Genomic DNA, 12,264 nt, shown 5'->3' with positions numbered 1-12,264 from the left:
AGGATGAGATGGCTGGATGGCATCACCGACTCGATGGACGTGGGTTTGGGTGGACTCCGGGAGTTGGTGATGGACAGGGAGGCCTGCAGTGCTGCGGTTCATGGGGTTGCAAAGATTTGGACTTGACTGAGTGACTGAACTGAACTGAAAGAACATAATAAAATGTTTAAATAAGATAACAAAACAAATCCTACACATGCTCTTTCAGAAAAGAATAAGGAATATTTCCAACTTTCTTTATGAAACCGACATTATCCTGATTCCGAAGCCACACAAAAACTTAAAGGAATAATACAGACATATATATCATATACATGCTGCTGCCGCCGCCGCTGCTGCTAAGTCACCTCAGTCGTGTCCGACTCTGTGCGATCCCAGAGACGGCAGCCCACCAGGCTCCCCCGTCCCTGGGATTCTCCAGGCAAGAACACTGGAGTGGGCTGCCATTGCCTTCTCCGATATCATATACATAAACACAAACTATTAGAAAAGTGAATCCAGAAATATATAAAAAGAATAACAAATGTGTACAAGTGGAATTTACCTCAAGAATTTAAAGTTGATTTAACATTTAAAAACTCATTTGATGCAGTTTACATAGTCACAGATTAAAATGGAAAAGTCATATAATCAAATGAGAAGATGTGGAAAAATATTTGACAAAATACAAAATTTATTTATGATATAAACTCAGAAAACTAGGGATAAATGAGAGCTTCGTCCACCTAAGAAAGTATATGAAACAGTTTTTTAATATGTAAAAAGCTACAGAAGAATGTCATACTTAATGATAAAGATTAGATTTTAAAAATCAGTACAAAAGGCAAGACTATCCTTTCTTACTTAGGATCAATATTATAATAGTATTCTTAACTAGAAAGTTGACAACAAATAAATGTGACATTTATACATATACACATATAAGTAAAAAGCCTACAGATAAGAAAAGCAGAAGTAAAACATGATTTCTTATTATATAGTTAGAGAAAGCCTTAAGGAGTATATAAACTCCTGATAGAACTCATAAGTGATTTTTGGCTGTCAAAGGGCAAGGGATCAATAATCAAGGCTCAATTGTTTTTCTATATATGAGCAACACATATGAAATACTTAATTTGAATATATTTTTAATTGTATCTTCCTTGTAGCTCAGCTGGTAAAGAATATGCCTGCAGTGTGGGAGACCTGGGTTCCATATCTGGGTTGGGAAGATCCCCTGGAGAAGGGAAAGGCTACCCACTCCTGTATTCTGTCCATGGACTTTATTGTCCATGGGCTCACAAAGATTGGGACTTGACTGAGTGACTTTCACTTAATTATATCTAAAAACATGAAATACTTTCATTTAGTCCTAATGGGGTATTTATATGACTATGCACGGAAAATAACTACCAGGAGTTATTAAAGAAGACCTAAATCTAAGGAAAAATGTATCATAGTCATCAAGCAAAGATATTGTATTAGTAAAAAATCACTTACTGAACTTCCCTGTTGACACAGTGGATAAGAACATGCCTGCCAGTGTAGGGGAGACGGGCTCAATCTCTCATCCAGGGAGATTCCACCTGCTGTGGAGCAGCTGAGCCCATGTGCCACAACTACTGAGCCTCCATGCTGCAACTACTGAGACCCATGAGTCTGGAGCCTGTGCTATGCAGCGAGAAGCCACCGCAATGAGACACCCATGCACCACAACCAAGAGTGGGCCTTGCTCTACACGACTAGAGAAAGCCCACACACAGCAACTAAGATCCAGCGCAACCAAAAGTAAAAATAGATAAATAAGTAAAAGAAATCATGCTCAGCGGCTGTTTTGTCTAACTCTTTGCGACCCCATGGACTGTACCCCTCTAGGCTCCTCTGTCCATGGAATTTTCCAGGCAAGAATACTGGAGTGGGTTGCAATTTCCTACTCCAGAGGATCTTCCTGACCCAGGGATTGAACCCATGCCTCCTGTACCTCCTTCATTCTTTACTGTTGAGCCCACTTGGGAGCAAAATGAAAGAAACCACTATTTCCCAAAATTAACAAATAGATTCAGTGCCATCCAAATCACTGTCTTGGCATGAATTTTCAAGTAATATAAAATACTGTTTTGAAACATATGAAAATGCAAAGTACTTAACAGAATCAAGCAATTTTAAAAAAGCAAACCAAAATTAGAATGCTCATACTGACTAGTATTAAGGCTTTAAAGCTAGGTAGTACAATGTAGTATTGGCGTAAGGGTACATATCTATATAGAGCTATATGTACAGGTCAGTATAAACTCTGCGAGATAGTGAAGGACAAGGAAGCTGGCATGCTGCAGTCCACAGGGTCACAAAGAATTGAACACAACTTAGTGACTAAACAACAACAACAACAAGAGATCAGTGGAACAGTGAAAGAGAGCAGATTCCAGAAATAGGTACTCACATATACCAACAATTTGTTTTCAAAGATATAAAAAACAATTCTATGGTAAGGGTGGTCTTTTTTCAAAACATGGTGTTCAAACAACTAGACATTAAATTTTAAAAAAAATTCAGCTCTTCCCTTACAGGTACAAAAAATTAGCTTCAAATGGAACTAGACCTAAATATATAATTTCTGGAAGAAATATAAGAAATCTTTGCTATTTTGTGATAGGCAAAAATTTTTTAGGTAAGTTCTTAAAGGCATGGACCATAAAACAATATACATGATAAATTAGAGTTTATCAAAATTGAAATCCTCCTTTTTTTCAAGGGTGATAAAGTGAAAAGCCAAGCCGTAATCCTGGGCACAATATTGGCAATACACATATCTGAGAAAAGACTTGTATTCAGACTATCTAAAGAATGCTTATAACTCAGTAAGATGAATTGGCTTATTTTAGGAAGTCTAAAAGATTTAAACAATATATAAAGATATTCAGTAGCTAATAAACACACACAGGGAAATGCAATATGGAGAATAGTATAGAGGTTCCTTAGAAAACTAAAAACAGCCACCCTATGACCTTGCAGTTCTACTCCTGGGCATACATCTGGAGATAAACATTATCCAAAAGGATACATGCACCCCAGTGTTCACTGCAGCACTCTTTACAATAGCCAAGACATGGAGACAACCTAAATGCCCATAGATGAATGGGTAAAGAAGATGTGGTGCACATATACATATGGTACATATATATGCGGTGCATATATACATATGGTACACATATACATAGTGCATGTATATGTGGTGCATATATACATATGGTACACATATACATGGTACATATATATGTGGTGCATATATACATATGGTACACATGTGTGTATGTATACATATGGTACACACGTGTGGTGCATATATACATATGGTATGCATATGTGTGGTGCATATATACACATGTGCATATATATGTGGTGCATATATACAATGGAATATTACTCAGCCATTAAAAAGAATGAAATAATGCCATTTGCAGCAACATGGATGGTCTTAGAGAGTGTCATATTGAGTGAAGTCAGACAGAGAAGGAGAAATATCTTATGACACTCCTTATATGTGGAATCTAAAAAGAAATGACATAAATGAACTTACAAAACAGAAGGAGACTCACAGACCTAGAAAACAACTTATGGTTGGCAGGCGGAAGGAACAGTTAGCATTTTGGGAAGATCAGGTACACAGTGCTGCTGCTGCTGCTAGGTCGCTTCAGTCGTTTCGGACTCTGTGCGACCCCATAGACAGCAGCCCACCAGGCTCCTCTGTCCTTGGGATTTTCCAGGCAAGAATACTGGAGTGGGTTGCCATTCCCTTCTCCACATGTACACACTACACACTGCTATATTTTAAATGGGTAACCAACAAGGGCCTATTGTATAGTACATGAAATTCTGCTCACTGTTATATGCCAGCCTGGATGAGAGAGAAGTTTAGGGGAGAATAGATACATATATATACATGGCTGAGTCCCTTCAGCCCTTAAACTACCACAACATTGTTAACCAGCTATACCCCAATACAAAATAAGATGTTTAAAGTTTGGAAAAAAAAGTCACAATATTTTAGAATAGAAAACTTCTAAAAATCTAAATTTCTTGGAACTTTCATTGCCAGAAAAATATTTACAGTGTTACACATGGGTCTTATTCTGAAAGTATGAGATATAATTCTCTCTCTGACATATTTCATTCCAGACTATTATTTGTCCCAATGTTTTAATTTTAACATACTGCCCAGTGTTGAAGCTTTTTTGAAGGAACTCAAATACATTTGAATCACATTGTAGAAATAATATTTACTGACCTTTTGTAGGCAGCAGTTACTCCAGCAACAGCTCCATCTTAGAGCTTTATGCAGAGTAATGACATCACATCCTACATTATCATAAATTGTCATGGTTAAAGGCCTTGAAGGTCCACAGAGGTGTCTGATGAAACAATTACTTTTCTCTTCTGCAAAGTAAAGTCGCTGTCCTTGATTATTCATGACATCATATGTTTTATTAGTTTCAAAAGGACTGAATACTAAAGAATGAAATAAAATGGTGATTATGAATAGTACTGATATGATTTGTATAAACTGCATACCAAATTATGTTCAATACAAATAAGTTGTATAATGTTGAGTAAGAAACCCCTTGGCTTTAAGCAATGTTCTTCACTACTTTCTTAGTTTCCCCATATAGAAAAATAAAAGTGATGGTAGCTGTTTTCTGGTTCCTTTTATGCTAAAATTCCATGCAAAGCATTTCATTTTTGAAGTTCAGAGAAATTAACCTGTAACTATTAGGTTTTGAGTTACTTTAAAAAAATTGCTCCTCTCCAGTTTTCCTTTCTATAGGTCATTAAAATGACTTTATTAGTCTTCAATCTGGCTAATAGAAACCAAGCAAAAATATTTCACTTAAATTAGGGGAGACAGTGAACACTCTCATATATTGTCCACATAAGATAATGAATTAACTTTTTTTTTTGAAAGAAAATGGAAATATTACTTTTTTCCTAATAACCTTACTCCTATGATCACATAAAAATTTCTAAAATTTTAAAAATTGCTCTCTGTACCAAATATTCACTACTACACAACTTAGAAAAAATAAAATGGAAGAAAAGTAAATATTTAACAACAAAAGGTAATATGTATTATCCCTTCTTGAGAATTAATGGGTAACTATTTAAAATGTTGGGTTTCACCATGGTAACTGCAAAACAATAATCTTTAATAGATATACACTCAGAAAAGAAAAAGAAACTCCAAACACAATACTAAAGATAGTCATCAAATCACAAGAGAACAAAAGAGAAAATGAAGAAAAAGATCTACAAATCCAAGACAATTAAAAGAATGTCATTAGGAACATATTCATAAATGATTCCCTTAGGTGTAAGTGGACTGAATGCTCAAAAAAAAAAAAAAAAAAAAAAAGACCTGGACTGGCTGAATGGATACAAAACCAGGAGGACTCATATATTTTTTTACCTAAAAATGACTCCTTTCAGATGTAGAGACACATACAGATTGAAAGTAAGGGGATGGAAACAGATATTCCACACAAATAGAAATCAAAGGAATACTGAAATAGCAATCAATACTTATATCAGACAAAATAGACTTTAAAATAAACACTGTTAGAAGAGACAAAGAAGGATGATACATAATAATCAAGGGATCAACTCAAGAAGAAAATATTGTAAATATGTATGCACCCAACATAGAAGTACCTCAATATATAAGTCAAATATCAACAGACATAACAGGAGAAATGAACGGTTACAACATAATAAAATTTGGGGGACTTTAGCATCCCACTTACATCAATGAACAGATCATCCAGATAGAAAAATCAGTAAAAAACAGAGGCCTTAAATGACACACTAGACCAGACAGATTTAAACTGAGCATTCCACCCAAAAGCAGCAGAATACACATTCTTTTCAAGTGCACATGGAGCATTATCCAGGGTAAATCACAAGATGGGCCACAAAGAAAGGCTTCATAAATTTAAGAAAATTGAAATCATATGAAGCATCTTTTCTTTACACAACAATATGAGGCTAGAAATCAACTACAAGGAAAAAAAAAAAAAGAAAAACCACACAAAAAGACAAACCCATGGAGGCTAAATGATATGCTACTAAACATTCAATGGATTATTGAAGAAATCAAAGGGGAAATTTAAAAAATACCTAGAGATAAATGGAAACACAACAATCCAAATATATGGGATGCAACAAAAGTATTTTTGAGAGGCCAATTTATAACTTTAAAATCTTACCTAAGGAAATGTGAAAAAGCTCAAATAAACAACCTAACATTATGTCTAAAGCAACTAGAGAAAGAATTACAAACAAAACCCAAAGTTAGTATAAGGAAAGGAATCATAAATGTAAGAGCAGAAATAGAAGAGATTGAAAAGTAACAGAAAAAAATCAGTGAAACTAAAAGCTGGTTCTTAAAAAAGATAAAATTGGTAAACCTTTAACAAGACTCATCAAAAAAAAGGCCCAAATCAATAAAATCAGAAATGAATAAGAAGTTACAGCCTAAACCACTGAAATACAAGGTTTAGAAAAGACTAGTTTTCCCAGTGCACCAGTCCCGGGCACTTGTCTCATGCATCCAGCCTGGGCTGGTGATCTGTTTCACCCTAGATAATATATATGTTTCAATGCTGTTCTCTCGAAACATCCCACCCTTGCCTTCTCCCACAGAGTCCAAAATTCTGTACATCTGTGTCTCTTTTTCTGTTTTGCATATAGAGTTATCGTTACCATCTTTCTAAATCCCATATATATGCGTTAGTATACTGTATTGGTCTTTATCTTTCTGGCTTACTTCACTCTGTATAATGGGCTCCAGTTTCATCCATCTCATTAGAACTGATTCATGTCAACGTATGACAGAAATCACTACAATATTGTAAAGTAATTAGCCTCCAACTAATAAAAATAAATGGGGGGGGGAAAGGAAAGACTAGTATGAGCAACTATATGCCAATAAAATGGATACTCTAGGAGAAATGGACAAATTCTTAGAAAGATACAATCTCTCAGACTGAACCAAGAAGGAATAGAAAATATTGAATCAGTAATTTAAAAACTCCCAACAAACAAAATTCAGGACCAGATGACTTCACAGGTGAATTCTGCCAAACATTTAGAGAAGATTTAACTAATTATGAAATTAATCAAAAAAAACTGAAGAGGAATGAACACTCTTGAAATCACTCTAAAAGGCCACAATCACCATGATACCAGACAAAGATATTGCACACACATACACAAATTACAGGTATCACCAATGATTATAGATGCAAAATCACCAACAAAATACTAGCAAACTGACTCCAGCAATAAATCAAGAGGATCATACACCATGATCATGGGAGATTTACCCCCAGTTTGCAATGATTTTTCAATATCTGCAGCTCATTAAATGTGATACACCACATTAATAAATTGAAGAATAAAACACACACAATCATCTCAATAGAGGCAGAAAATACTTTTGATAAAATTAGCTATCCATTTATTATAAAAAAACAAATCTTCAGAAAGTGGGCATAGAGGGAATATGAAAGTGAAAGTGTTAGTTGCTCATTCATGTCCAACTCTTTGTGACCTTATGGACTGTAGCCTGCCAGGCTCCTCTGTTCATGGAATTCCCAGGGCAAGAATACTGGAGTGGGTAGCTATTGCTTCTCCAGGAATCTTCCTGATCCAGAAATCTAGCCTGGATATCATGCATTGCAAGCAAATTCGTTACCATATGAGGCACCAGGGATAAATGCCATATGTGACAAATCCACAGCTACCACCATAATTCAGTGGTGAAGAGGTGAAAGCAATTCCTCTAAGATTAGGAACAAGACAAGAATGCACTCTCATCACTTTCGTTCAACATATTTATGAGGTCCTAGCCACGACAATCATAGAAGAAAAAGAAATAAAAGGAATCCAGACTGGAAAAGAAGTAAACTATCACTGTTTGCTGAAAACGTGATGGGAAAACATAGGGAAAATTTTAAGAAAGCTACCAGAAAATTATTAGAGCTCACAATGAATTTGTTGAAGTGCAGGATACAAAATTTATTTACAGAAATCTTTTGCATTTCTGTACACTAACAACAAAAGATCATAAAGAGAATTTAAGGAAATTGTCCCATTTATTGTAGCATCAGAAAGAATAAAATACCTAGGCATATACCTACCTAAGGAGACAAAAGACCTGTACTCTGAAAACTAAGATGCTGATGAAGGGAATGATGATGACAGAAACAGACAGAAATATATACAGTGGTTTTGTATTGGAAGAATCGATATTGTTAAAATGACCATACTACAAATTCAGTGCAATCCCTATCAAATACCAATGGCATTTTTTTTTTCACAAAACTAGAACAACAAAAAAAGAAAAAAAAACTCAAAATTTCTATGAAAATAAAAATTACCTCAAATAACTAAAACAATTTTGAGAAAGAAGAATGGAATTGGAGGAATCAAACTCCCTGATTTCAAACTATACTGCAAAGCTATTGTATTCAAAGCAGTATGGCATAAAAACAGATATATACATTAATGCAACAGGATGGAAAGCCATAAAAAGCCATAAAATGCCATTTGCAGTAACATGGATAGACATAATCATATTAAGTGAAGTTATTCAGATAAACACAAATAATATATGACTTCACTTGATATGATATCTGAATGTGTGGAATCTAAAAAATGATACAAATGAACTTATTTACAAAACAGAAATCAATTCAAAGACATAGAAAATGGTTACCTAATGGTTACCTAAATCAAAAGCAGGGCAGGGACGTGGGGAGAGATAAACTAGGAGTTTGGAATTAACACATTTATACTACTATACATAAAACAGGAAAACAAGATCTTCCTGTATAGTACAGGGAACTATACTCAATATCTTGTAATAACCTATAATGGAAAAGAATCTGAAATATATATATATATGTGTGTGTGTGTATATATATATATATATAAAATGTATAACTGAATCACTTTGTTATACACTTGAAACTAACACAACATTGTAAATTAAGAAATATTTTAAATGTTGGGTTTCAAGATAAAAATAACAAAAACATTAAGTGAATACAAATACTTATTTCATGGACAATGAGTCAAAGTGATTTCAAAAGGCCTCATCAAAGGAATATTTTTTAAAAGCCTTCAGAACAACTTTATCAGTAGTTTTGCATAGCTGCTTATCTTCTGCTTTTCTTAATTTTAAATGTTCTTTAGTTAGCATATGTATAATGAATATATGTTGCTCTAATATACCTTTAACATTTTGTTTTAATATTAACCTTTGAAACTGTTACAGTATTTCCCCACTAATTGTTAAAAAGTGAACATAATTCATAAAAAATGAACATAATTATGTCGTCATATTGTACCAACATATTTGGAAGGTATTCATTTTAACATTCACAGACTATAACTCAAAATTTATGAAAAAAACTTCTGACTTCCTTTTAAATTTCATTTCCTTTTATGATTAGAAACTACATATGCATGGAACAAATTTAAAAATGCAAAGAACATTTAAAATAATTCTTCCTTCTAGACTTATTCTATTTCTTCTCCTTTCTCCAATTTCATATGCATTCTTCTAGAGAAATCTTAAACATATATAAAAACTAAATGTGTTTTATATACACACACACACTCACAAACTACAATATGTACTACTTTGTAACTGCTTTTTATACTTAGCAACGTATCTTGGTACTAAGTTGAGATAAAGGTAAACAGTTGAATTCTAAAGGACAGTTTAATTTCTCAGACTAAGGAGTGGAATTGGACTCCCCATTACTTTACTTGCATCCTGTTTCTACTCAGAACTCCTGAAGAATTTGAAATCATTGCTTCTCTCAAATAGCTATCTTAAAGGAATTCAGGATGGGTGAACGTTTTCAGGAAATAGACCTGCTTTTAGTAAGACTAATGCAGACTAGAATTTTCAGTTATAATCCAAAGCCAATATCTTTCTGCCTCCCTTCCCATGAGAAGACTATGATCATATTCATGTTTTCATCATCTCAAGATCTATACAATCTTCATATATTTCAAGGTTTAGTCTTCCTCAGACAAAAGAAGCAGTTTAATTTATAGGGATTGGCATTTCTACAGCAAAACAAATTACATATTTAAGAATTAATATATCAGTGTATTTGGTACATACCTTCCAGATCAAAATGTTGACACACGAATAAGTGATTTATCTATTACAGGAGAAAATAAAATATGTGGAATGGAGTAATCAAACTAAATTTAAAGCACATAAAAATACTTATATTCATTAATACTTACATTTAGGATATTTAAAGTAATTGGTTCATTATCAACAGCTCTCTTTTTTTTTTCTGTCAAATGTCATACCTTTATGAGTCTAAGTGTGAAGTTTTAATATTTTTTTACCATAGAAAAAGGAAATGACAAAATATTATCAGATAATCTATAAAGTGTATTCTCTTTGCTCTATTGTTAATGTCTCAACATTCTTGTTCACAAAATTTTTTAATAATTTTATTAAATATAGTTTTGAAGTTCAGAGAGAAATATCTGTATTGTAATTTAAAGTAAAAAGTTTATTGTAGTTTTTGCCCACATTAAAAAATGACATTAGATTTATAGTGTTTGCAACAAATTTACAATTAAGCACTGAAAATGTAAATAACCTTTTTAAGAAGGAACATGCATACTGTTTCACTTTTTAAGACTTAAAAATTAAGATGTAGCCAGTAATTAGTAATGTGAAATGTCAAAGTTTATTATTCAGAGACAGCACTACAGGAAATTAAATCAGAATTGATGTCACAAAGATAGTAATTCTGTGTCATTAAATTTGGTGGAGAATAGATATTTTTCTAATATTAGTGTTCATATTTTACATTTGTAAACCAGGCTTCTACTATCTAAGCATTAGATGAACTGAAGAGTCCTTAAGTCATTTTTACTTACATTCCCAAAATCCAGGTTCCTGTTTTAAAAAGTAGGTATTTATTTGTAAATAAGTTTCCCAGAAAATGAATTTATAACAAACAATGTATTACCATAGTTGGGCCTTAAAAGACATTGTCTGAACTATTAGGGTCTGCTTATAAGCAGATTCTTTTGAGTAACTTTATAGTCAGCATACAGTTCTTGGTTCTACATCCACAGATTCAGCTAACCTTTGACCATGCCCTATTTATGATCCACAGTTGGTTGTATCTGTGGACACCAAACCACATATCCAGGGGTTGGGCTCTGGGACTTGAGAACCCTGTCATTTTGGTGTCTGCCAGGCTGGTCCTGAAACCAGGTTGGTCCTGAAACCAATCCCCCACGGATGCTGAGGAGTGTGCTCAGTCAATTATGTCCAACTCTTTGCAACCCCATGGACTATAGCCTGCCAGGACCCTCTGTCCATGGGATTTTCCAGGCAAGAATACTGGAGTGGGTTGCCATTTCTTTCTCCAAAGAAATGACTGCATTTAAATTATGTTTACTACCTCAATCAGAAACTAAAATTAAACAAAATTTTGCAAAAAAAATTAAGCAACATTTTGGAAGTTACAACAGTAGTATTTCAATCTATAGTAAAAATATTTCCAGTAACAAATAATATTTTGAAACTATGTGACTTCATATTATTTTCCATCAACTAAATTAAGAAACACATTATCGTACCTGAGTCAAATATTCCAATCCAGGTGGACAGTTGGCTGTTGACCCTGGTGTTTGCATCCAATGTGTCCTGGCTTGTATATTACAAAAAGCCATAATCTAGATTATATAAATGCTTAAGACTCTGACAGATTGGAGAGATTTCTCCCTTCGTCTTCAAAATCTAATATTACAGAAATATTAACATGGTTAGAGACAGGAATCAACCTCAATTCAGGTTTAGTTTTTCTTCATTTAATGGTAAGCATTAAATTATATGGTGAACGTCATCCATATTTTATTTTTAAAGTGTTCTCAGTTGAAATATTTATAGTTTTATTTACAGAATCTATCTCTCAAAAAAAAAAAAAAAAAAAGAACTTCAGGACTACAAGAAGGCCCCAGTTAATACAAGAGTAATAAACTGAGTGTAAATTGCTTTACACATTCCTATGTGGCCTTGATCTATTTAAATATAATTAAATCTTTAGGCTCAGAATCATTTGACAATGACTGGATAAACATTTCCCCTCCACTGTTGAGATGTCTATTATGGTGGACATGAAAACATTTTTTTTTCTTTTTTTCTTTTTTTCCATTTATTCTTATTAGTAGGAGGCTAATTAC

General features: G+C 33.5%; 1 protein-coding gene across 2 annotated transcripts in view; it reads right to left on the bottom strand.

Annotated features, from left to right (window-relative positions):
- Positions 1-12,264, bottom strand: part of LOC110139145 (phospholipid scramblase 1-like) — a 46,355-nt gene that overhangs the window by 18,144 nt on the left and 15,947 nt on the right. For both annotated transcript variants that reach the window (XM_020896762.2, XM_020896760.2), the window contains exons 2-4: positions 11,662-11,821; positions 10,172-10,211; positions 4,265-4,485 (exon numbers count right to left, since the gene is read on the bottom strand). In XM_020896762.2, coding sequence (XP_020752421.2) covers positions 4,265-4,485; positions 10,172-10,211; positions 11,662-11,754 — 354 coding nt within the window. In that variant the 5' untranslated portion in view covers positions 11,755-11,821. The remainder of the gene's footprint in view (positions 1-4,264; positions 4,486-10,171; positions 10,212-11,661; positions 11,822-12,264) is intronic.

This window comes from Odocoileus virginianus, chromosome 4, assembly GCF_023699985.2.
Source record: "Odocoileus virginianus isolate 20LAN1187 ecotype Illinois chromosome 4, Ovbor_1.2, whole genome shotgun sequence".
NCBI classification, from domain to species: Eukaryota; Metazoa; Chordata; class Mammalia; order Artiodactyla; family Cervidae; genus Odocoileus; species Odocoileus virginianus.
Note: the sequence above shows the minus strand (reverse complement) of the source record. Positions and strands in the feature narration are given on the sequence as shown.